General features: G+C 43.6%; 2 protein-coding genes across 3 annotated transcripts in view; both read left to right on the top strand.

The window, feature by feature from the left end:
• Positions 1-677: 677 nt before the first annotated feature.
• On the top strand, positions 678-14,403 carry LOC139540666 (lipid transferase CIDEC-like). The gene is made up of 5 exons (XM_071344518.1): positions 678-730; positions 4,260-4,409; positions 7,685-7,769; positions 13,559-13,747; positions 14,245-14,403. Exons 1-5 carry the CDS (start codon positions 678-680, stop codon positions 14,401-14,403), a joined length of 636 nt encoding a protein of 211 aa, XP_071200619.1.
• A 12,354-nt stretch (positions 14,404-26,757) lies between these two features.
• LOC139557203 (G-protein coupled receptor 22-like) overlaps positions 26,758-27,448 on the top strand; it is a 37,407-nt gene continuing 36,716 nt past the window's right edge. For both annotated transcript variants that reach the window (XR_011671350.1, XM_071371693.1), the window contains exon 1: positions 26,758-27,099. The gene's annotated coding sequence lies outside the window, so the exon portion shown is untranslated. The remainder of the gene's footprint in view (positions 27,100-27,448) is intronic.

The raw sequence follows: 27,448 nt of genomic DNA on the forward strand, positions 1-27,448 counted from the left end.
TTGCAATTAATTGCAATTCATCTGATCACTCTTCATATCATTCTGGAGTATATGCAAATTGCCATCATACAAACTGAGGCAGTAGACTTTGTGAAAATTAATATTTGTGTCATTCTCAAAACTTTTGGCCACGACTGTAGACAGGAGATTTAGTGACAGAACTGTCATCTCTGTTTTCTGTCAATTATAGCTGTGAATGTATGAATGTTAAGTGGATTTCATTAGCACCATTTTTTTGTGTGTATATAGTGAATAATTACCATACATTATTTTTGTAAAAATGTATTCCTTTTAGACAGATAGTCACGAGACTATTATCATGAAGTGTTGTCTGTGGTCGGCTACATTAGGACAATGACATTTCAAGTGTGTATTGTATGTGACAAGACGTATTCTGTCTGTTAGTGGGCTGTCAAGGGTTACCTTTTCTATCCAGAAATATTGCTGTTTGGAGCTGTAATTATGGCTTGCTTGTCTTTGTCAGTCATGTTTCTCTCATACAAATGTTTTAAATATTTGTAAAAAGATCCCCAGTACTGTGTTCAGTCAGTGTGGTGGTCGTCTTCCCTGCTGGTGATGTTGTTGTAACTGCAGTGTAAAGACTACATTGGTGAATTGTTCTCTGTTCATCCCCAGGTGCTGTTAGCGGTGGATTCTGGTAGCAGTGGATCCAAAGGATGGATTATGCCATGAAGTCCCTTAGTCGTCTGTCTTCTGCTTTTCTCTCCAAGTAAGTGCCTGATGCCGCAGCACTGAGGGGGATGTGCTCCACCGGCAGCTCTGTTAGTTTATTTTAATATAAAATATATGCCATTAAGCAGACACTTTTATCCAAAGGGACTTAGTCATGCGTGCATACATTTTAAGTATGGGAAGTCCTGGGAATCAAACCCACGCTCTAAGAAAAAAAAGGTGCTATCTAGAACCTAAAGGGTTCTTCAGCTGTTGCTGTTAGAGAACCCTTTGAAGAACCCTTTTTAGTTCCAGGTAGAAAAAAACCTTTTAGGTTCCATGTAGAACCCTTTCCACAGAGGGTTCTACCTGGAACCAAAAGGGGTTCTACCTCAAATCAAATTGTATTGGTCACATACACATGGTTAGCAGATATTAATGTGAGTGTAGCGAAATGCTTGTGTTTCTAGTTCCAACAGTGCAGTAATATCTAACAAATAATCTAACAATTCCCAACAACAACCAACAAAATATATGGATGAGCGATGGCCGAGCGGCATAGGCAAGGTGCAGTAGATTATATAAAATACAGTATATACATGTGATATGAGTAATGTAAGATATGTAAAAATTATTAAAGTGGAATTATTTTAAGTGGCATTGTTTAAAGTGACTAGTGATCCATTTATTAAAGTGTCCAGTGATTGGGTCTTAATACAGTATATACATGTGATATGAGTAATGTAAGATATGTAGACGTTATTAAAGTGGCATTATTTCGAGTGGCATTGTTTAAAGTGATTAGTGATCCATTTATTAAAGTGTCCAGTGATCGGGTCTCAATGTGGGCAGCAGCCTCTCTGAGTTAGTGATTGCTGTTTAGCAGTCTAATGGCCTTGAGATAGAAGCTGTTTCTCAATCTCTCTGTCCCAGCTTTGATGCTCCTCTACTGACCTCGCCTTCTGGATGATAGAGGTGTGACAGGCAGTGGCTCGGGTGTTTGTTGTCCTTGATGATCTTTTTGGCCTTCCTGTGACATCGGGTGCTGTATGTGTTATGGATGGCAGGTAGTTTGCCCCCGGTGGTGCGTTTAGCAGGCCGCACCACCCTCTTGAGAGCCTTGTGGTTGTGGGCGGTGCAGTTGCAATACCAGGCTGTGATACAGCCTGACAGGATGCTCTTGATTGTGCATCTGTAAAAGTTTGTCAGGGTTCTGTGTGACAAGCCAAATTTCTTCAGCCTCCTGAGGTTGAAGAGGCGCTGTTGCGCCTTCTTCACCACACTGTATATGTGGGTGGACCATTTCAGTTTGTCTGTGATGTGTACGCCCAGGAACTTAAAACTTTCCATCTTCTCCACGGCTGAGGGTACTGGAGGGTACTATGGTGTTGAATGCTGAGCTGTAGTCAATGAACAGTATTCTTACATGGGTATTATTTTTGTCCAGATGGGATAGTGCAGTGTGATGGCGATTGCATCATCTGTGGACCTGTTGGGGTGGTATGCAAACTGAAGTGGGTCTAGGGTGGCCGGTAAGGTGGCGGTGATATGATCTTTGACTAGCCTCTCAAAGCACCATGATGACGGAAGTGAGGGCTACAGGGCGGTAGTCATTTAGTTCAGTTATCTTTGCCTTCTTGGGTACAGGAACAATGGTAGCCATCTTGAAGCATCTGAGGACAACAGACTGCGATAGGGAGCGATTTAAATATGTCCGTAAACACACCAGCCAGCTGGTCTGCACATGCTCTGATGAGGCGGCTAAGGATGCCGTCTGGGCCAGCAGCCTTGCGAGGGTTAACATGTTTAAATGTTTTACTCACGTCAGCCACTGAGAAGGAGAGGGGGGGGGTGCAGACTTTGTTAGCGAGTCGCGACAGTGGCACTGTATTATCCTCAAAGTGTGCAAAGAAGGTGTTTAGTTTGTCTGGAAGCGTGACGTCGGCATCCGTGATGTGGCTGTTTTTGTAGTCCGGGATTTCCTTTAGACCCTGCCACATACTTCTCGTGTCTGAGCCGTTGAATTGCGACTCCACCTTGTCCCTGTACCGGCATTTCGCTTGTTTGATTGCCTTGCGGAGGGTATAAGTACACTGTTTATATTCAGCCATATAGCCAGACCTCTTCCCATGGTTAAATGCGGAGGATCCCGCTTTTTTTTGCGAATGGCGACATCCATCCACGGTTTCTGGTTAGGGTAGATTTTAATAGTCACAGTGGTTACAACATCTCCAATGCACTTATTTATAAACGCACTCACCGAGTCAGCGTATAGATCAATATCATTCTCTGAAGCTGACTGGAACATATTCCAGTCCGCGTGATCAGAACAATCTTGGAGCGTGGCTTCCGATTGGTCAGTCCAGCGTTGAATGGTTCTCGTCACTGGTACATCCTGTTTGAGTTTCTGCCTATAAGCTGGCATGAGCGTTGTGGTCGGATTTGCCGAAGGGAGAGCGGGGGAGGGCTTTGTATGCATCGCGGAAGTTAGAGTAGCAGTGGTCGAGAGTATTTTCCCTACGTGTCGCACAATCAATATGCTGATAACATTGAGGTAACATTGATCTCAAATTTGCTTTGTTAAAATCCCCAGCTACAATAAATGCAGCCTCGGGGTATATAGTTTCCAGTTTACATAAAGTCGAGTGAAGTTCTTGGTGTTTGCTTGAGGGGGGATGTACACAGCTGACGAGAATTCTCTTTGTAGGTAGAATGGCCGGCGTTTGATTGTGAGGAATTCTAGGTCGGGTGAGCAGAAGGACTTGAGTTCCTGTGTGTTGTTATGATCGCACCATGAGTTGTTAATCATAAAGCATACACACCCGCCCTTCCTCTTCGCAGAGAGGTGTTTATCTCTGTCGTCACGATGCATGGAGAAGCCCGGTAGCTGGACCGATTCCGACAACATATCCCGAGAGAGCCATGTTTCTGTGAAACAGAGAGAGAGAGAGAGAGCCATGTTACAGCCTCTGATGTTTCTCTGGAAGGCAACCCTTGCTCGAATTTCGTCTACCTTGTTGTCAAGAGACTGGACATTGGCGAGTAGTATACTCGTGAGCGATGTGCCCGTCTACGGAGACTGACCAGAAGACCGCTCCGTCTGCCCCTTCTGCGGCGCAGTTGTTTTGGGTCGCCTACTGGGATCCGATCCATTGTCCTGGGTGGTGGTCCAAACAGAGGATCCGCTTCGGGAAAGTCGTATTCCTGGTCATAATGTTGGTAAGTTGACGTTGCTCTTATATCCAACTGTTCTTCCCGGCTGTATGTAATAAGACTTAAGATTTCCTGGGGTAACAATGTAAGAAATAATACATAAACTAAATAGGGCATAGTTTCCTAAGAACGCGAAGCGAGGCGACCATCTCTGTCGGCGCCATCTGGAACCAAAAGGGTTCTCCTTCTCCTAAGGAGACAGCAGAAGAACCCTTTTGGAACAGTTTTTTTGTAAGAGTGCACTATCCTGGTGTAGCAAGCGCTATGCTTTACCAACTGAGCTACAGAGGACCACATTTAGAGTCAAGATCAGCATAATTGTCCAATACATTTGATAGTTTTTGACTCTGTGTGCTTGCATGTGTCTCCACCAGGTGTGTGACAGCCAGTGTGTCAGCCAGTGCCTCCATGACCCAGCAGCTCCTTGTCAGGTCTCGTCGGCCTAAGCCCTTCCAGGTCACCAGCGCTGACCGCAACGTTAAAAGGGAATCATGGCTAACGGGCTACGAGACCTACTCAACAAGGTAAGGAGAACAAAGGAGGAAATGTGGAAGGGATGAAAGAGAAGGAAGAGGGTGCTTGAGAACGAGTACACGTTTAATAAGAGAGAAGAGTGGTTTATGAGTGATGGACAGTAAGGGAGGAGAAGGAAAGAGTCAGTCACCTCTTCATCATAAATTTAAGCCACGGAACAATGTGACTCAGATGGTTAAAAGAATGGAGGACTGAAAGGATGGGTGAGTCAGAGACTTCCAAAGGGAAGCAGAGAACTGGCAGTTTCCCTCATAGGCTTGTATGCTGCAGTACGTGCCAGTGGTGTAGGCAGAAATCCGCTGATGGCAGGGCCAGCAAAAATGTAGGTGTGGCAAAAATTTGGGCACTCAAATCATCATTCAATTATCATAAAAACCTACCCTATACACTAATGTAATCGATCGAACACAACAAACCATCTAACGTGATTTCACATTACAGACCAAATAGTCTTGTAAATCAATGACTCTTGCAGTTAACATCCGACTTATATAGACCTACACATAATAAACCATAGGCCTATAGTTAATAGACTATGGGACTAGAACATAATGCCCTGCTATAACAGTAATAATCACAATAGGCAGCCATAGCCTATATAGATTAGAACAGTGGTCACCAACCTTTACTTAGTCGAGATCACTTTGAGTCAAAATGAAAGTGAGGTGCAATTCCCAGTCTGTCGCGGGAGATCAAGTGTGATAGGCAATTTACATTGACTGGAAATATTGTTTCATGCAGAGAGGTCTGATTTTCTCCTTGTAGGCCTACCTCTTATTATAAATGTCATGGAATCAAATCTTGAGTCTCAAGCTAGGCTATCTGATGACACTGGTAATAGGTCAGTTGTTATATGATGACACTGGTAATAGGTCAGTTGCTATATGATGACACTGGTAATAGGTCAGTTGCTATATGATGACACTGGTAATAGGTCAGTTGTTATATGATGACACTGGTAATAGGTCAGTTGTTATATGATGACACTGGTAATAGGTCAGTTGCTATATGATGACACTGGTAATAGGTCAGTTGTTATATGATGACACTGGTAATAGGTAAGTTGTTATATGATGACACTGGTAATAGGTCAGTTGCTATATGATGACACTGGTAATAGGTCAGTTGTTATATGATGACACTGGTAATAGGTCAGTTGTTATATGATGACACTGGTAATAGGTCAGTTGCTATATGATGACACTGGTAATAGGTCAGTTGCTATATGATGACACTGGTAATAGGTCAGTTGTTGCAATTTCACCTGACTGATGGTTATGTCTCAGCGGAGTGAGGAAGAGAGTGCGAGTTGAAGTGGAGAAGCATGTTTCATGATTTCAAAAAGTGTTAAAATAATGATCAGCGCTACAACGCTGTATTTGTCTCTGCATGTATTGAAACTGTCTTTAAGGCCTTCCATTAGATCAATGCAATCAGTGAAAATCACTGATATCATTTAACTTGGCAAATACGCTAACATCCTCTTTTATGCACAGTCTCTTGAAAATGGCAATTGGACTTATTTTTGGCTATTGAGTCTTGGCTAGCTAATGGTGAGTAGCCTACACAGTGTAGCCTAGCCTACACATTAGTATTTCGAAATTGATTGAAGTTCAATGTTTTGTTTTTTTAACACTTTTTTGGGGGGTGGGGGGGTAAATAATAGGCCTAAATGAAATAGTTTTTATGTACAGTACTAGATTTTATGTAAGATGGCCTTGAATGTCCTGAGGCATCTGACACAATACCCCATAATAACAAAGCAAAAACAAGTTTGTAGAAATGTTTGCAAATGTAAAAAATTCAGACCCTTTACTCAGTACTTTGTTGAAGCACATTTAGCAGCGATTACAGCCTTGATTCCTCTTGGGTATGACGCTACAAGCTTGGCAGACCTGTATTTGGGGAATTTCTCCCATTCTCTGCAGATCCTCAAGCTCTGTCAGGTTGGATGGGGAGCGTCGCTGCGCAGCTTTTCAGGTCTCTCCAGAGATGTTCAAGTCCGGGCTCCGGCTGGGACACTCAAGGACATTCAGAGACTTGTCCTGAAGCCACTCCTGCATTGCCTTGAGTGTGTGCTTAGGGTTGTTGTCCTGTTGGAAGGTGAACCTTCGCACCAGTCTGAGGTCCTGAGTGCTCTGGAGCAGGTTTTCATCAAGGATCTCTCTGTGCTTTATTTTTACTATTTTCTACATTGTGTGTAGATTATTGAGGGAAGATAACAATGTAATCAATTATTAGAATATGGCTGTAACCTAAGAAAATGTGAAAAAAGTGAAGGTCTGAATACTTTCCAAAGACACTGTACAGTATATATAACCTCTGAGCCTTCTTCCCACAGAGTCCACTAGGTGGTGCCATTACACCGGGTCACCCAGGTAGAAGGGTGAAGAGGCCTCACTTCTGTGTATTATCATCACATTTTATTTGTCACATTCACCGAATACAACTGGTGTAGACATTACCGTGAAATGCTTGCTTACGAGCCCTTCCCAACGATGCAAAGTTTTTAAATAAAGTGACACAAGGAATAAAATAAAATACCCAAGAATGGAGATCTATACAGGGAGTACTAATACCAGGTCAATGTGTAGAGGTACAAGGTATCTGAGGTAGATGTGTATATGAAGGCAGGGTAAAGTGACTAGGCATCAGGATGAATAATAGTAGTCAAATAAAGAACAGAGTAGCGGCAGCAAATAAAAGTGTGTGTGTGTGTGTGTAATGTTTTGTCAGTATGCTCGTGCGTCTGTAGTGAATGTGTGTGGGAGTGTCAATGTTTATTTTTTGTTTAAAAAAAATCACCTTTATTTAACCAGGTAGGCCAGTTGAGAACAAGTTAGGCCAGTTGAGAACAAGTTATCATTTACAACTGCGACCTGGCCAAGATAAAGCAAAGTTGTGCGACACAAACAACACAGAGTTCAACATGGGATAAACAAACGTACAGTCAATAACACAATAGAAAAATCTATATACAGTGTGTGCAAATGTAGTAAGATATGGGAGGTAAGGCAATAAATAATTACAATTTAGCATTGACACTGGAGTGATAGATGTGCAGATGATGATGTGCAAGTAGAGATACTGGGGTGCAAAAGAGCAAAAATAAATAACAATATGGGGATGAGGTAGTTGGGTGGGCTATTTACAGATGGGCTATGTACAGGTGCAATGATCGGTAAGCTGCTCTGACAGCTGATGGTTAAAGTTAGTGAGTGAGATATAAGACTCCAGCTTCAGTGATTTTTGCAATTTGTTCCAGTCATTGGCAGCAGAGAACTTGGCCAAAGGGGGAGTTGGCTTTGAGGGTGACCAGTGAGATATACCTGCTGGAGCGTGTGCTTCTGGTGGGTGTTGCTATGGTGACCAGTGAGCTGAGATAAGGCGGGGCTTTACCTAGCAAAGACTTATAGATGACCTGGAGCCAGTGGGTTTGGCGACGAATATGAAGCGAGGGCCAGCCAACGAGAGGATACAGGTCGCAGTGGTGGGTAGTATATGGGGCTTTGGTGACAAAACGGATGGCACTGTGATAGACTACATCCAATTTGCTGAGTAGGGTGTTGGAGGCTATTTTGTAAATGACATCGCTGAAGTCGAGGATCGGTAGGATCAGTTTTAGGAGGGTGTTTAGCAGCGTGAGTGAAGGATGCTTTGTTGCGAAATAGGAAGCCGATTCTAGATTGAATTTTGGATTGGAGATGCTTAATGTGAGTCTGGAAGGAGAGTTTACAGTCTAACCAGACGCCTAGGTATTTGTTTTTGTTCACATATTTTAAGTCAGAACCGTCGAGAGTAGTGATGCTAGTCGGGCGGGCGGGTGCGGGCAGCGATTGGTTGAAAAGCATGCATTTAGTTTTACTAGCATTTAAGACCAATTGGAGGCCATGGAAGGAGTGTTGTATGGCATTGAAGCTCGTCTAGAGGTTTGTTAACACAGTGTCCAAAGAAGGGCCAGAAGTATACAGAATGGTATCATCTGCGTAGAGGGGGATCAGAGAATCACCAGCAGCAAGAGCGACATCATTGATATATACAGAGAAAAGAGTCGGCCCATGAATTGAACCCTGCGGCACCCCCATAGAGACTGCCAGAGGTCCGGACAACTGGCCCTCCGATTTGACACACTGAACTCTGAGAAGTAGTTGGTGAACCAGGCGAGGCGGTCATTTGAGAAACCAAGGCTGTTGAGTCTGGCGATAAGAATGTGATGATTGACAGAGTCGAAAGCCTTGGCCAGGTCGATGAAGATGGCTGCAGAGTACTGTCTTTTATTGATGCCGGTTTGTAGTGTGTGTATATCTGTGGCGGTCGGTGCCATTTTAAGATTAGGGAGGACATGTTTTATTATATGGCCTTATTTATATTACAGCATATTGGATGACTGTCATTTATATTCCATTCACCCAGCTCAATGTAACATTGATAGGTTTTGCCTATTACATAATACTCTGTGTGTAGTGAGTATTATGTAATAGGCAAAACCTATCAATGTTACATTGAGCTGGGTGAATGGAATATAAATGACAGTCATCCAATATGCTGTAATATAAATAAGGCCATATAATAAAACAAACTTTCGACTCTGTTCCCTATACCCATCATGCGGTTGCTACAACATAGCCTACAAATTAAAGTTCATAACATAGAGAATCTGTCCAGAATGAGCCCTATGTGTTTCGATGGGCATAATATGCAGAGCTAAACTTGTCACCTGCTTCCCCACCCTTGGTACCAAAACTCTCATTGTTAGGATGGAGACATGCGCATCTCGTCATTTACAGTAGGTGCACAGGTTGAGAGACAAATTGGAGTAATCATGGTGACAAACAGTGACACTTTCAATACAATCTTGCCTGTGTCTAGCTGATCTAGGGTGTAGACATTAGTCCAAACAGTTGCAGACCAGAGTTTCTATTGGACACATTTAAGTAGGTTTATCCCTGTTTTTGTTCCATTTGCTTCCGTTTAAGAAACTATTTTCAACTGAAAAATAATGAATCAATCACACATACAGTTCACTTTCATAGCAGCCACATATAAACAGCATCATCACTTTGCTCGTTATATAATTCCTTCTCACATCTACGCGCTCTCCTCCACTTACCTTTTCCCTTCGTTTGTGGACTTCAGTGCACAACACAACAGCTGTCTGTGACCAGACGAGAAAAAAACCTTTCCAAGCCAAACCTTCATACCATAACCACTAACCACTACACACAGCCTACATCGTTGTCAATGTCACCATATGGGCTAATGTCATAGTCAACATTGCTACTTGAACTAAGGCGTTACGAAACCGCTACAATTACGCAGTGCAGTTTAGTAGTTACACTGGCGGGCCCCGGTGGCAATAAATGTATAAAAACAAAAGCTTACCTTGACTTCGAAGAGTTCCTGTGATAGCCTTAGCCAGCTAGCTAACATAAATGGCATTCCTCTCTGTTTGAGCTGGGTGTTTTGAATAGGCTAAATTAGCAAGCTGCATTAGCTAGTTAGCTGTGAACATGAGAAAAATATAACTAGCTCACTCTCTCTGTGCTGCTTCTCCTTAATTTTTGAATTAATTTGCTCAAAACTGTCCCAATTGTTTTTCACTCTCTTAGACTCAACTACTCCCCAAATGTTATGACTGCAGTGCCAACTAGCTGTAGCTTATGCTTTCAGTACTAGATTCATTATCTGATCCTTTGATTGAGTGGACAACATGTCAGTTCATGCTGCAAGAGCTCTGATAGGATGGAGGATGTCCTCCGGAAGTCATCATAATTACTGTGCAAGTCTATGGAAGAAGGTGAGAACCATGATTCTCTGAGGTTTTCTATTGAAGTCAATGTACCCAGAAGAGGACGGAAAATAGCTGTCCTCTGGCTACACCAGAGAATGCTGTTAAAGCTACTGTATATATATATATATATATACCATTCATATGACTTGAGGGTAGAAGCTGTCTCTGAGCCTGTTGGTCCGAGAGGTCTGAATACTTATGTAAATAAGGTATTTCTGTTTATTTTTCACCTGTTCTTGCTTTGGCATTATGGGGTATTATGTGTAGATTGCTGAGGATATATAAAAAAAAATATCTCAGAATAAGGCTGTAACGTAACAAAATGTGGAAAAAGTAAATGGGTCTGAATACCTTCCGAATGCACTGTAGGACAATTTTAAGTCTCCCCGCGTTAGTCTCCACCCACCAGAAATGCTGCATCGGGGTGAGCAGTTTGTTGTTTGTTCATGGCCCCATACAGTTCGTTGAGCTACAGAGTGGTCTTGGCTTGTGGAGGGATGTAGGCAGACGTGATGATAATGGATGAGAACTGTCTTGGTAGATAAACGGGTCTACAGCTTACCATGAGGTATTCTAGATCAGATGAGCAAAAGCTCAAGATTTCCTTCACACTTGAAGCAGCACACCAGTTGTTATTTATGAAAAAACACACTCCACCTTTCGAATTTCCCGATGCCGCCGTCTGATCCTGCCACGGCATGGAAAATCTGCCAGTACTATGTGCATAGCAGCAGCAGCATCATCATCATCATCCAAACACATTTCAGTAAGACCTATCAATGCTGATGTGTTCTCAGATGAAGATGCAGTTGTAATAACCAGTCGTTTAGATAAGATGGAACAAAAGAGAAAATCTACTCCCATATTGCATATCAGAAATTATTCCGTTCAGATAAATGCAAAAGCATTCTTATTCTGGGCGAAGAGTTGAGGGAAATTGTCTGACACACTCACCTGTCAGTTTATTAGGTACACCACCCCGTTCACGAAAATGGATCGCTCCACAGTCTCGTGGCCGTGACTTGCTATATAAAGCATGCAGACAGGCACCAAGGCATTGTTACTGTTAGATTGAACGTTAGAATGCGCAAAACTAGTGACCTATGCAACTTGAGCGTGGTATGTTTGTCGGTGCCAGGCGCGCCGGATCCAGTGTCTCAGAAACGGTCGCCCTCCTGGGCTTTTCACACACAACAGTGTCTAGGGTTTACCAAGAACGGCGAGACAAACTAAAAACATCCAGTCAGCGCAGTCCTGTGGGCAAAACCGCTCTTTGATGAGAGGTCGAAGGAAAATGTCACGAATTGTGCAAGCTAACAGGCGGGCCACAAACAGACAATCAACGGTGAAGAACCTTGTCATGGATGGGCTATTGCAGTAGATAAACACCGGGTTCCATTCCCCTCAGCTAAAAACAATAAGTGGCTCAAGTAGGCATGCAATCATCAACACTGGACAATTGAGGAGTGGAAAAACATTGCCTGGTCTGACGAATCCCGGGGGGGTCAAAATAAAAGAAACAGTCAGTATCTGGTGTGGCCACAAGCTGCATTAAGTACTGCAGTGCATCTCCTCCTCATGGACTGCACCAGATTTGCCAGTTCTTGCTGTGAGATGTTACCCCACTCTTCTACCAAGGCACCTGGAAGTTCCCAGGCATTCCTGAGGAAATGGCCCTAGCCCTCACCCACCGATCCAACAGGTCCCAGACGTGCTCAATGGGATTGAGATCCGGGCTCTTCGCTGGCCATGGCAAAACACTGACATTCCTGTCTTGCAGGAAATCACGCACAGAACGAGCAGTATGGCTGGTGGCATTGTCATGCTGGAGGGTAATGTCAGGATGAGGCTGCAGGAAGGGCACCACATGAGGGAGGAGGATGTCTTCCCTGTAACGCATAGCGTTGAGATTGCCTGCAATGACAACAAGCTCAGTCCGATGATGCTGTGACACACCGCCCCAGACCATGACAGACCCTCCACCTCCAAATCGATCCCGCTCCAAAGTACAGGCCTTGGTGTAATGCTCATTCCTTGGACGATAAACGCGAATCCGACCATCATCCCTGGTGAGACAAAACCGCAATTCGTCAGTGAAGAGTACTTTTTGCCAGTCCTGTCTGGTCCAGCGACGTTGGGTTCGTGCCCATAGGCGACGTTGTTGCCAGTGATGTCTGGCTTATAACAGGCCTACAAGCCCTCAGTCCAGCCTCTCTCAGCCTATTGCGGACAGTCTGAGCCCTGATGGAGGGATTGTGCGTTCCTGGTGTAACAGTTGTCATCCTGTACCTGTCCCGCAGGTGTGATGTTCGGATGTACCGATTCTGTGCAGGTGTTGTTACATGTGGTCTGCCACTGCGAGGACGATCAGCTGTCCATCCTGTAGTGCTGTCTTAGGCTTCTCACAGTACGTACATTGCAATTTATTGCCCTGGCCACATCTGCAGTCCTCATGCCTCCGTGCAGCATGCCTAAGGTATGTTCACGCAGATGAGCAGGGACACTGGGCATCTTTCTTTTGGTGTTTTTCAGAGTCAGTAGAAAGGTCTCTTTAGTGTCCTAAGTTTTCATAACTGTGACCTTAATTGCCTACCGTCTGTAAGCTGTTAGTGTCTTAACGACCGTTCCACAGGTGCATGTTCATGAATTGTTTATGGTTCGTTGAACAAGCATGGGAAACCGTGTTTAAACCCTTTACAATGAAGATCTGTGAAGTTATTTGGATTTTTATGAATTATTTTTTAAAGACAGGTTCCTGAAAAAGGGACGTTTCTTTTTTTGCTGAGTTTAGATGGGTGTAACTAATAAACTGGCTAGTCAGTGTATATGATAAATCATAAACCCTTCATTTAGTTACCTCTTTACAATTTTGAGCATAATAAAAGCACCATTTGAGCAAGAGTTGAGTGTTGTTTATTTGTCCAAAGCAGGTCATTTTCATATTCATTAAATGATGAGCTGCCACCTAAATGGCACCACCCTGTGTGTTTACTTGGCTACTGTCATGCTGAGCGTCTCTCATTAACATAATGCCATTTAATCTCCTGTTGTCCATCCACTGTTCAGAATGAATTAATCTGTATTCTAATGCTCGTTATGTTTTTTTGCAGATGACTGAAGCCCTTGGGTGGAGGGGGGAGGGGTGTGTGCATGGGGGATCTAACTAGTCTTGCATTCATTTATCTTAGTTTGACAGCCAGTGTAAGAGGTTATCTATGCAGTTTTCCTTCACACTCAATTTGAGTTTCCCACCGAAAATAAGCTGTTGGAGACCAGACTTAATTCCTGGGGGAAATTGATTTGCTTTTGTTTCTCTTTCTCTCCCCCTCTCAATATGTCTGCTCCCAGAACACTCCTCGCAGAATGCGAAATGAGCTCAAACCCCAGCCAAGGAAAGATGTGGCTAAAATAACCTTTGACCTGTACAAGAACAACCCTCAGGATTTCTTTGGCTGTCTGAATGTGAAGGCCACCCTTCATAGCATCTATTCTGTCTCCTACGACGTGCGCTGCTACGCTGCCAAGAAGATGCTGAAAGTGAGTGACCTGTGAGTGTGTGTCACTGTCTGTTTATGTGGGTACACAAAGGTGTGGCGGTTAGACCTAGGAGGAGGTTATTGATATGTTCAGTTTAATTTTGGAAGGTTATGTCATCCATACTGAGCGCTGCCGATTTTCGGTTTTAGCTGAGCGGTTGTGACAGCGAGGATTTAAATTGTGCAAGATCAACAAATAATGTTTTCTAGGCTCCTTTATTTTCTGCTTGTATTGTTCTCTATAAAAAGTCAGTGGAAAGAGAATGGAAGTTGTATCTAAACTAGGAGAGATCAAGGAGATGCACGTTCCATCCCTGCACTGTTAATCACACTGATTCCCATCTGTTTGACTCTGGAGGCCACTAATTTGTTGGTGTTTCTCCATTTGCCTTACTATATGCTTATATCTATGGGTTTGCCCCTCACCTGTCTGATCACTGATCTACAGTCCAGGTATTAGTGTCTGTATGTCTTGCATCTGTTTCCCTGTTCCTGTAGGGAGGCTCTAAGATGTCCTCCTGGGCTGCTCCTGCTACATCGAGCAGCTCCTGGACGAGGATGACCGGGCAGACACCACTGCCACAGGAAGGCAAGATCAAACAACTACAGAGCATCCTGATGGGCAGGACTGCTGTGGTGGGCAAGACTGTTGTTTGACCTATTCCAATACTATTAACATGCATCCTTCCCTTCTCCCTAATAATCACCCATCTAAGTTGATTGTGCAGGTGAAAGAGAAAGTTCCACCACATAGCTTGCATCTGTCCAGTAAACAGGGAATTCAAACAGGGAATTGACTGTGCTAAAAAAAAAATGGGTACATAGTGTTGCATCACTCTGATGTCATGGTTACTGCGGCAGGTACACGCCTTTTGGTTAGGTCACTCCTCTAAATTGACTTTTGGGACAGGAAATGCCATGTTGTCCCACACTATGTAAATACCTGGCTGCAGTCACTTGTGCTTTGTTACATATGTTTGTGTATATGGCTTGCAACACCCCACAAGCAAATGTCTACTTTTCTATTGCAGTGACTGCTTCTGGACTGTACTTTCAACTGATATTCATATTAATAAGCAAAAATAAATCATATGATTATCAACCTTTTTGAGTGACTTTATTCCCCTTCAACATAGACATGTGTGCATGCACACACAATCCCACCTGGCTCCACAGTGTTGGAGGTCATTATGGATGACACGTCTGACTGGCTCAAGGCACACTAATTGGCATAAGGTATGGTTGTCTCGCCCACACTCCTCTAATTGTCCCCCAGCCTGTCCTGTCCTGCCAGCTGGAGCTCATCTTTCTTTGGCCTGCCAGGGGGTGGGAGAGGGCCAGGCAATGGCACCCAGCTGTAGGGGGCTGAAGTGCAGAGCCAAGGAAATGAGCCATTACATAGACAGACAGAGAAGATGATGCTTTTGGCAGCAGCAGCACCAACAATAGGCCCACTCTCCCTCTACCATCTCAAGGAAAATGGTGTAATTTACTTCAAACAAATTTTGGAACGTTCTAGCCAACCTGCCCGACTTCATGTGTCTCATTATTTCTCTCCATTGACTTCAGACACTCCGATGTAAAACTAGTGGCTACTGCTCTGATCATCGTAGCACTTGATGTTACTCAAAAAGACTATTCCAATATTGAAGTGGTCAATAATTGTTTCCTTTCAGGGTTATTTGATGCGAGTCATGAAAGCAATAGAAAGGAACGGATGTAACTACAAACCCAGACACTTCAGACTCTCTTCCTCACGTTTTCATAATCCTATTGCTATTTGTTCTGTTGTTGAAGCCTCCTCTCTCCCCTATAGACACACACATACACACGATCAGTTGGTACAGTAAGTTGCCACTTCACAAGCATTTACCTAATGCTCCATGAGGCTGGTTTGTTTGCATTGTTCTGTGGAGCGAGAGAGATGGCCACAGTAACATGTAGAGGGCCTCTCTAACCCAATTCCATCCAACTGACATATCTTAATGCGATTTTGGTATATATATTTATATATTATTATATATTATATATTTATATATTATTTTTTGAATATAAACCATGCAATAATGTGTTCACATGGATGGTTTCTGTTTACTGTTGCAGCCAAATGTACAGTCGTGGCCAAAAGTTTTGAGAATGACACAAGTATTAATTTTCACAAAGTCTGCCGCCTCAGTTTGTATGATGGCAATTTGCATATACTCCAGAATGATATGAAGAGTGATCAGATGAATTGCAATTAATTGCAAAGTCCCTCTTTGCCATGCAAATGAACTGAATCCCCAAAAAACATTTCCACTGCATTTTAGCCCTGCCACAAAAGGACCAGCTGACATCATGTCAGCGATTCTCTCGTTAACACAGGTGTGAGTGTTGACGAGGACAAGGCTGGAGATCACTCTGTCATGCTGATTGAGTTCGAATAACAGACTGGAAGCTTCAAAAGGAGGGTGGTGCTTGGAATCATTGTTCTTCCTCTGTCAACCATGGTTACCTGCAAGGAAACACGTGCCGTCATCATTGCTTTGCACATAAGGGCTTCACAGGCAAGAATATTGCTGCCAGTAAGATTGCACCTAAATCAACCAGTTATCGGATCGTCAAGAACTTCAAGGAGAGCGGTTCAATTGTTGTGAAGAAAGCTTCAGGGCGCCCCGGAAAGTCCAGCAAGCGCCAGGACCGTCTCCTAAAGTTGATTCTGCTGCAGGATCGGGGCACCACCAGTACAGAGCTTGCTCAGGAATGGCAGCAGGCAGGTGTGAGTGCATCTGCACGCACAGTGAGGCGAAGACTTTTGGAGGATGGCCTGGTGTCAAGAAGGCCACTTCTCTCCAGGAAAAACATCAGGGACAGACTGATATTCTGCAAAAGGTACAGGAATTGGACTGCTGAGGACTGGGGTAAAGTCATTTTCTCTGATGAATCCCCGTTCCGATTGTTTGGGGCATCCGGAAAAAAACTTGTCCGGAGAAGACAAGGTGAGCGCTACCGTCAGTCCTGTGTCATGCCAACAGTAAAGCATCCTTATACCCTTCATGTGTGGGGTTGCTTCTCAGCCAAGGGAGTGGGCTCACTCACAATTTTGCCTAAGAACACAGCCATGAATAAAGAATGGTACCAACACTTCCTCCAAGAGCAACTTCTCCCAACCTTACAGAAACAGTTTGGTGACAAACAATGCATTTTCCAGCATGATGGAGCACCTTGCCATAAGGCAAAAGTGATAACTAAGTGGCTCGGGGAACAAAACATCGATATTTTGGGTCCATGGCCAAGAAACTCCCCAGACCTTAATCCCATTGAGAACTTGTGGTCAATCCTCAAGAGGCGGGTGGACAAAGAAAACCCCACAAATTCTTACAAACTCCAAGCATTGATTATGCAAGAATGGACTTGTGGCCCAGAAGTTAATTGACAGCATGCCAGGGAGGATTGCAGAGGTCTTGAAAAAGACCTTCATGTAATTGTCAATAAAAGCCTTTGACACTTATGAAATGCTTGTAATTATCCTCACTAGGGTACGTTGGACTAGCGTGAAACTGCAGAGTGCCAAATTCAAAAACAGAAATAATCATTATAGAAATTCATAAAACATATAAGTGTTACTGTTTAAAGGTTAACTTCTTGTTAATCCAACCACGGTGTCAGATTTCAAAAAGGCTTTACGGCGAAAGCATACCATGCGATTATCTGAGAACAGCGCCCAGTAGACAAATCATTACAAACAGTTACCAGCCAAGTAGAGGAGTTACAGAAGTCAGAAATAGCGATAAAAATAACCACTTACCTTTGATGATCTTCATATGGTTGCACTCACAAGACTCCCAATTACTCAATAAATGTTTGTTTTGTTCGATAAAGTCCCTCTTTATATCCAAAAACCTGTTTGCGCGTTTTGTTCAGTAATCCACAGGCTCAAACGCAATCACAGGCAGACGAAAAATCCAAATAGTATCAGTAAAGTTCGTAGAAACATGTCAAACGATGTTTATTATCAATCCTCAGCTTGTTTTTAGCCTAAATAATCGATCATAATTCAACCGGACAATAACGTCGTCAATATAAAAGGTAAACAAGAAAGGCACGCTCTCGGTCGTGCGCATGAAGAACCTCCGGGACACTGTAGTTTCCACTCATTCAGAGTGGTCTTACTCTCTAATTTTTCAGAATACAAGCCTGAAACAATTTCTAAAGACTGTTGACATCTAGTGGAAGCCATAGGAAGTGCAATTTGAGTCCTAAGTCAATGGATACTGTAATGGCATTCAATAGAAAACTACAAACATAAAAAAATCCCACTTCCTGAATGGATTTTTCTCAGGTTTTTGCTTGCCAAATCAGTTCTGTTATACTCACAAACATTATCTTAACAGTTTTGGAAACTCTCAAGTGTTTTCTATCCAAATCTACCAATTATATGCATATCCTAGCTTCTGGGCCTGAGTACCAGGGAGTTTACTTTCATCTGGAGGTGAAAATAGTGCCCCCTACCCTAGTGAAGTTATACTTCAGTATTCCATACTAACATCTGACAAAAATATCTAAAGACACTGAAGCAGCAAACTTTGTGGAAATTAATATTTGTGTCATTCTCAAAACTTTTGGCCACGACTGTATATGCACCCTTGCACTGAAATAATTCTCTATTTCTTCTAAAATAAGTTGAAATAGAAAAAAACTGTTTGTTCTCCTTCACACCTTGTTATTGGACTTTAAACATTGCAGATGCACTTTTATTTCTGTCAACTTAAGTTTACAATTTTAATTTAGGGAAAAGGAAGATGTACTAAATTATTGGCATCCCAGAGCTAGTATTTGGTTGCACAGCATTTGGCCAAGAACTGCAGACCCACGGTTCTTGTAGCCATCAGTGAGCTTGCTGCACCTTTCTACTGTCAATTTGGTTCCCTCTTTAGCAGCCAACTGCTCTAATTCGTCAATGTTTGAGGAGTGCCCACCACCAACTGCTATTTTCAGCTCTCGTCATAGGTTTTGGATGTGATTCAGATCTGGCCTCTTTGTTGGCCACTCTAGAACAGTCCAGTGTTTCTTCTTGAACCGTTCCTGGGTGCTTTTTGACGTGTGTTTGGGGTTGTTGTCCTGTTGGAAGACCCACAACATTCAATAGAGACTGAGTTTTAGGGTGCCTTGTGAGGGTCAGGCGACGAGTGGCTAATCTGCCTTTGCCTTCCGTCCTGCTAGAATATGTTCAATCGCTTGAAAATAAATGGGACGAATTGAAAGCACGTACAGTGGGGCAAAAAAGTATTTAGTCAGCCACCAATTGTGCAAGTTCTCCCACTTAAAAAGATGAGAGAGGCCTGTAATTTTCATCACAGGTAACGAGTGGAGGACAGAGGAGCCTCTTAATGAAGAAGTTACAGGTCTGTGAGAGCCAGAAATCTTGCTTGTTTGTAGGTGACCAAATACTTATTTTCCACCATAATTTGCAAATAAATTCATTAAAAATCCTACAATGTGATTTTCTGGATTTTTTTTCTCATTTTGTCTGTCATAGTTGAAGTGTACCTATGATGAAAATTACAGGCCTCTCTCATCTTTTTAAGTGGGAGAACTTGCACAATTGGTGGCTGACTAAATACTTTTTTGCCCCACTGTATATCCTACCAACGGGACATTAAAAACTCTTATAATTAACCAAATCGTTGCTGAACGACGACATTAAGAACATACAGCTGGCGGGTTATACACTCTATCGGCAGGATAGAACAGCAGCCTCTGGTAAGACACAGGGCGGGGGCTTATGCATATATGTAAACAGCTGGTGCAAGATGTCTAAGGAATTCTCAAGGTTTTGCTTGCCTGGGATAGTGTGGTCTATAGCTTATCATGAGATACACTATCTACCTAGAGAGTATTCATCTGTATTTTTGTAGCTCTCTACATACCACCACAGACCGATGCTGGCACTAAAATTGCACTCAATGAGCTGTATACCGCCATAAGCAAAAAGGAAAATGCTCATCCAGAGGCAGCGCTCCTAGTGGCCGGGGACTTTTTTTTACCCCTTTTTCTCCCCAATTTCGTGGTATCCAATTGGTAGTTACAGTCTTGTCTCATCGCTGAAACTCCTGTACGGACTCGGGAGAGATGAAGGTCGAGAACCATGCGTCCTCTAAAACACAACCCAACCAAGCCGCACTGCTTCTTGACACAATGCCCACTTAACTCGGAAGCCAGCCGCACCAATGTGTCGGAGGAACTGGCGACCGTGTCAGCTTGCACTGCGCCCGGTCCGCCACAGGAGTCGCTAGTGCGTGATGGGACAAGGACATCCCTGCCGGCCAAACCCTACCCTAACCCGGACGACGCTGGGCCAATTGTGCGCCACCCCATGGGTCTCGCGGTCGCGGCCGGCTGCGACAGAGCCTGCACTCCAACTCAGAATCTTTAGTGGCACAGCTAACACTGCGATGCAGTGCCTAGATCACTGCGCCACTCGGAAGGCCCCTGGGGACTTTAATGCAGGGAAACTTAAATAAGTTTACCTCATTTCTATCAGCATGTTAAATGTGCAACCAAAGGGGAAAAAATTCTAGACCACCTTTACTCCACACACAGAGACATGTACTAAGCTCTCCCTCGCCCTTCCTCCATTTGGCAAATCTGACGATAATTCTATCCTCCTGATTCCTGCTTACAAGCTAAAATTAAAGCAGGAAGCAACCAGTGACTCGGTCTATGAAAAAGTGGTCAGATGAAGCAGATGCTAAACTACAGGACTGTTTTGCTAGCACAGACTGGAATATGTCCTGGGATTCTTCCGATGGCATTGAGGAGTACACCACATCAGTCACTGGCTTTATCAATAAGTGCATCGAGTACTTCATCCCCACAGTGACTGTATGTACATACCCCAACCAGAAGCCATGGATTACAGGCAACATTCGCACTGAGCTAAAGGGTAGAGCTGCCGCTTTCAAGGAGCGGGACTCTAACCTGGAAGCTTACAAGAAATCCCGCTATGCCCTCTGACGAACCATCAAATAGGCAAAGCGTCAATACAGGGCTAAGATAGAATCGTACTACACCGGCTCAGACACTCGTCGGATGGGGCAGGGCTTGCAAACTATTACAGACTACAAAGGGAAGCACAGCCGAGAGCTGCACAGTGACACGAGCCTACCGGACGAGCTAAATAACTTCTATGCTCTCTTCGAGGCAAGTAACACTGAAACATGCATGAGAGCATCAGCTGTTCCGGACGATTTTGTGATCACGCTCTCCGCAGCCGATGTGAGTAAGACCTTAAAACAGGTCAACATTCACAAGGTTGCAGGGCCAGACAGATTACCAAGACGTGTACTCTGAGCATGCGCTGACCAACTGGCAAGTGTCTTCACTGACATTTTCAACCTCTCCCTGTCTGAGTCTGTAATACCAACATGTTTCAAGCAGACCACCATAGTCCCTGTGCCCAAGAACGCTAAGGTAACCTGCCTAAATGACTACCAACCCGTAGCACTCACGTCTGTAGCCATGAAATGCTTTGAAAGGCTGGTCATGGCTCACATCAACACCATCATCCCAGAAACCCTAGACCCACTCCAATTTGCATACCGCACCAACAGATCCACAGATTATGCAATCTCTATTGCACTCCACACTGCCCTTTCACACCTGAAAAAAAGGAACACCTATGTCAGAATGCTATTCATTGACTACAGCGCAGCGTTCAACACCATAGTGCCCTCAAAGCTCATCACTAAGCTAAGGACCCTGGGACACCTCCCTCTGCAACTGGATCCTGAACTTCTTGACAGGCCGCCCCCAGGTGGTAAGGGTAGGTAACAACACATTCACCAAGCTGATCCTCAACATGGGGCCCCTCAGGGGTGCGTGCTCAGTCCCCTCCTGTACTCCCTGTTCACTCATGACTGCACGGCCAGGCACGACATCAACACCATCATTAAGTTTGCTGATGACACAACAGTGGTAGGCCTGATCACCGACAATGATGAGACAGCCTATAGGGAGGAGGTCAGAGGCCTGACCATGTGGTGCAAGGACCGCAACCTCTTCCTCAACGTGATCAAGACAAAGGAGATGATTGTGGACTACAGAAAAAGGAGGACCGAGCATGCCCCCATTCTCATCAATGGGGCTGTAGTGGAGCAGGTTGAGAGCTTCAAGTTCCGTGGCGTCCACATCACCAACAAACTAACATGGTCCAAGCACACCAAGACAGTCATGAAAAGTGCACGACGAAACCTATTCCCCCTCAGGAGACCAGATTTGGCATGGGTCCTCAGATCCTCAAAAGGTTTTACAGCTGCACCATAGAGAGCATCCTAACGGGTTGCATCACTGCCTGGTATGGCAACTGCTCGGCCTCAGACCGCAAGGCACTACAGACGGTAGTGTGTACGGCCCAGTACATCACTGGGCTAAGCTTCCTGCCATCCAGGACCTCTATACCAGGCGATGTCAGAGGAAGGCCCTAAAAATGGTCAAAGACTCCAGCCACCCTAGTCATAGACTGTTCTCTCTGCTACCTCACGGCAACCAGTACCGGAGCGCCAAGTTTAGGTCCAAGCATATGTTATGCACAGCAAGCATATGTTTGGGAGGACATTCAACCTCTCTTTTCCGGGCAAGTAAGTTTCTGGCCACCAACATCTCTTCTGTTTTAACATCAATACCGTAGTGCTTGGCAAACTCAGTTAAGCATGATGTATCTAGGAAGTTTTTTGAGTTGGGGCTGCATGCCTGTATGCCTTTGAGCAGACCTGCGTCTACAGTCGAGAATATCTGGTCAAGCTCAAAAACCATCATGTCCAAGCAGGGGAGCAACAACTCTGTTTTCGTTGTTTGGGAACATGACAATTCTGTGCCTAAACCCAAGTAGGTCTCCACCACAAAATCTCCCATTTTCCTTTGTTTGCTCTTTCATGCTGCATCTGCCTCTGGAATATTGTGAATTTCACAGAGTGCTTTGGTTCTGTCATAAAATCCTGTGGCAAATGCATCTGTGCGTTTGCCTATCAGTGTGTCACATACAGCTTATTTGTCGAAACAAGCTTCTGCCAGGTCTAAAGTCTCTTTCTGGAAGAACTTGTGTAATCCCTCAGTTATAGAAAGAAGAGACTGAAACATCAGTAGCAAATACACGGTGGAGAACATATGAAGCTTTGCTCTCAGACCAACAGCCATGGGGGATCCAATGGCAGATAGACAATCAAAAATAGCAGTTAGTGTCCAGGACTGCATTTAAGGACCGCAGCTGGCATGCCCAGTGAGTGTTTGAGAGCTGTACAAGTTCAGCTGATGCTATTACAAGTTTGGACTGAGCTTCTTTGAACTTGTGGTGGTTAACTAGGGATGTACTGAAAAATGAATACACATTCTCCAAGAAACTGGAAAACTCAGCAGCCTCCAGAATAGCCCTGCAACTATGACTCAACACCAAATTAAGCACACAAGCATAGCAATGTACATAAATAGCCTCCAGATGCAGCACTGAAATGTGCTGCACACCTCCTTTGAACCCACTCATGACAGCTGCACCATCATAGGTCTGTGCAATGCACTTTAGGCCTGCTACCCCTCTCATTTGGAGCTGCTGTTGCAACTCATTTGCTATCGATTGGGCATCAAATGACTTGATTTCTGCTAGTGCTAGTTAACTCTCCCCTCTGTCACATACCTAACACACAGAGCCAACTGTTCAGACAGTCCATCCCTGGCCTCATCCTCCATAATGGCATACATTCCAGACTTTGACATCTCAGAGACTATGGTGTCCGTAATCTCTTGAGCACAGCATTCGATCATGTCATTCTGAGATTCTGGAGAGAGAGACATCACATTTGATGGAGTATTGTACCTTTCCTGCAAAGGGTCAAACTCCTTCAAAAGCTCAATACATTCAAGAAAGTTCCCTCTATTTGTGCTTTCACTAGATTCAACATTGGCACGGAAAGAGAGTCCCTGTCTTCCTAACATTGAGGTGACCGCAACAATTCTCCTCAGATACTCCCTTCTCTCTGCAGTATCAGTAGCATGGGCATATGTTAAAATCTGAGCAATGTTTCCATGATTGCTAGTTGCCTGGTAGCTTTGCCATGCCACAACACTGTCTCTGTGTGTTTGTGCCATCTCATGTTTACCGAAGATAAACAAAGCTTTTTTCCAATTTTTACAGCCATTACTGACAAAATAATTGAATTTAATGTTTTTGCCAAAAACTCTACATGAAAGCAGAAAGCTGCGTTTTTGTGGACAGAGTACACTACCCAATTGTATTTCACAAACCAGCAGTGTTGAAATGGCCTTTTCTGAGTCCCAAAACTTTTGTGTGGGTAGCTATTCAGCTTCACTTGTCTGGGCCCAGTGTCTTTGTCACCTAAATCACTCTCATTTCTGGAAGGAGTTGCTGCAGCGGCTTGATTACTTTCTTTCTCTGGATCTGTTTGTTGTCCCTCCCTCTCTCCGATCTGTTTGCTGTTCCTCTCTCTCTGGCTCTTTTTCTTGTCTCTCTTTCTCTGGGCACGCTTGCTCTCTCTCACTTATATAGTTCACATGTTGATCTCTGCCTTGCACAGAAGCCACTCTTTCTGCATGACCCTTTAAGATATCATGAACATAATTTATTTATGCCTAACAAAAGTAAGACATATTCTGTACAAATTTAACTGAAAGCTTTAACATCTACTCGCGTTTTTAATCACTAAACACCTGTCTCAACGTCAACAGTGAAGAGGCGACTCCGGGATGCTGGCCTTCTAGGCAGAGTTGCAAAGAAAAAGCCATATCTCAGACTGGCCAATAAAAAGATTAAGATGGGCAAAAGAACACAGACACTGGATAGAGGAACTCTGCCTAGAAGGCCAGCATCCCGGAGTCGCCTCTTCACTGTTGATGTTGAGACTGGTGTTTTGCGGGTACTATTTAATGAAGCTGCCAGTTGAGGACTTTTGAGGCATCTGTTTCTCAAACTAGACACTCTAATGTACTTGCTCAGTTGTACACCGGGGCCTCCCACTCCTCTTTCTATTCTGGTTAGAGCCAGTTTGCGCTGTCTGTGAAGGGAGTAGTACACAGCGTTGTACGAGATCTTCAGCTTGGCAATTTTTCGCATGGAATAGCCTTCATTTCTCAGAACAAGAATAGACTGACGAGTTTCAGAAGGAAGCTATTTGTTTCTGGCCATTTTGAGCCTGTAATCGAACCCACAAATACTGATGCTCCAGATTCTCAACTAGTCTAAAGAAGGCCAGTTTTATTGCTTATTTAACCAGAACAACAGTTTTCAGCTGTGCTAACATAATTGCAAAAGGGTTTTCTAATGATCAATTAGCCTTTTAAAATTATTAATTTGGATTAGCTAACACAACGTGCCATCGGAACACAAGAGTGATGGTTGCTGATAATGGGCCTCTGTACGCCTATGTAGATATTCCATTTAAAAAAATCTGCCGTTTCCAGCTACAATAGTAATTTACAACATTAGCAATGCCTACACTGTATTTCTGATCAATTTGATGTTCATGGTAAGAAAAAAGCTTTTCTTTAAAAATCAAGAACATTTCTAAGTGACCTCAAACTTTGAACGGTAGTGTAAGTATTCACACCCCTGAGTCAATACTTTGTAGAAGCACATTTGGTGGCGATTAAAGCTTTGAGTCATCTTGGGTATGTCTATTAGCTTTCCACATCTGTATTTTAGGATTTTCTCCCATTCTTCCTTGCAGATTCTCAAGCTCTGTTAAATTAGATGGGTAGCAGCTGTCTTCAGCAATCTTCAGGTCTTTCCACAGATTTGAATGGGATTCAAATCTGGGCTTTGGCTGGGATACTCAAGGACTTTCATATTCTTGTTCACATAGAATGATGCTGCCAACACCATGTTTCCCAGTAGGGATGGTGTTAGACGGGTTATGAGCTGTGCCTGGTTTCTCCAGACATAGCGCTTTGCATTCAGGCCAAATAGTTCCATTTGTGTCTCATCAGACCACAGAATATTTTGCCTAATGCTCTGAGTCTTTCACGTGCCTTTTTTGCAAACTCCAGGCGTGCTGTCATGTGCCTTTTTCTCAGGAATGGCTTCCGTCTGGCCACTCTCCAATAAAGCCCAGATTAGTGAAGTGCTATAGAGAATGTTCTCCCATCTTAGCCAAGGGAGCTCTGTAGTTCTGTCAGTGGTCATTGGGTTCTTGGTCATCTCTCTGACCAAGGTCACTCTTGCCCGGTTGCTCAGCTTGGTTGAACGGCCAGCTCTAGGCAGAGTCTGGGTAGTTCCATATTTTTTTGAATTTCTGAATGATGGAAACCACTGTACTCTTGTAAACTTTCAACACTCTAGAAATTGTTTTATATCCCTCCCCAGATATATGCCGCATTACAATTACATCTCGGAGCTCTACGGACAGACAGTTCCTTGGACTGCATGGTATAGTTTCTGCTCTGACGTGCACTGTCAACTGTGGGACCTTATATAGACAGTTTTTTCCACCTAAATCATGTCCAAACAATTGAATTACCCACATGTGGACTCCAATCAAGTTGTAGTGACATCTCAAGGATGATCAAAGGAAATTGGATGCACCTGAGCTCAATTTGGAGTGTCATAGTAAAGGGGTGTCAATACTTATGTAAATTACATTTCTGTATTTCATTTTCAATAAATGTGCAACAATTTCAAAAAATATGTTTTCGCTTTGTCATTATGGGGTATTGTGTGTAGATGGGTGGGGGGTGGGGTGGGGGGGGGCAATTTCATCAATTTTGAATTCAGACTGTGACAACAAAATGTGGAAGAAGTGAAGGGGTATGAATTTTGAAGGCACTGTCCTTTTAGTTTAATCTAAAATAAACCAGACACTGTAGCCTTCTTTTATTTCAACTTGACTGCATTCGTTACAGGGTGTGTATTTTTTGTTCCTCTTGGCTACTCAATGAAATCCTGCCTTTACAGGATTTAACATATGCTTTTCCACGCGCTAGAGTTGACCTTCCTTGTCAAATGAAGCACCTCCCTCCTGTCACTCAGGGCGCGAAATAAAGTAATTACTGAATCCTACACCGCACTGTGCAGTATGTGCAAGCCCGTTATCGGATGGAGGGAAAGCAGCTCTACGTCTGATGTGACTAGTGGTAGCGTACTCTCTGCTGAGCAGCATGTGGTCTCCGAAGACACACAACATGTTGACGGGATTCTTCACGGTACATAATACTGTTGCAGGACAATCATCTCCAACACAGAGGCAACAGCGCAGGTTTTACATGAGAGTGACAGGGATGTAGACTACAACAGCATCAATATAATCACATTACATAGCCATTAAACATGATCTGAAATACAACAAATAGAAGACCGAGAGCTACAAACAGGTAAGTCCTGTTCCACTATTTTACCTGAGCAACTTCAAATAACATCTTAAATGTAAACACACTGCATGAATTAATAAATGTTAAAATGAATGTGGCCCACTATAGTATGTATCTACATTATTTGGCTACTTTCTTGTAGTCCAATAGTACCTTGTACCTTATCTTCCATATAATATTGTAATAACATCAATAGTAATACAATGTTGAACATGTAATCAAAAAAGCCTACATCTTTGTGTTTATTATTATGTCATAGCTCTATTTCCTTGTGGTAGAGTCCTAGTGTGTTATTTTATTTACCAAATAGGTTAATGTTTCTTTTGCATCAAATTACTTTTGAATATTGATT

The sequence above is a fragment of the Salvelinus alpinus genome, chromosome 2, assembly GCF_045679555.1.
Source record: "Salvelinus alpinus chromosome 2, SLU_Salpinus.1, whole genome shotgun sequence".
Lineage (NCBI taxonomy): Eukaryota > Metazoa > Chordata > Actinopteri > Salmoniformes > Salmonidae > Salvelinus > Salvelinus alpinus.

Bases quoted from the DNA above. Each gene is read 5' to 3' on its own strand.
- LOC139540666 (XM_071344518.1), top strand. From the start codon at position 678: ATGGATTATGCCATGAAGTCCCTTAGTCGTCTGTCTTCTGCTTTTCTC. The intron at 4,410-7,684 runs GTAAGGAGAACA...AATTTGTTCCAG, and splicing joins TACGAGACCTACTCAACAAG to TCATTGGCAGCAGAGAACTT. The intron at 13,748-14,244 runs GTGAGTGACCTG...CTGTTCCTGTAG, and splicing joins CTGCCAAGAAGATGCTGAAA to GGAGGCTCTAAGATGTCCTC.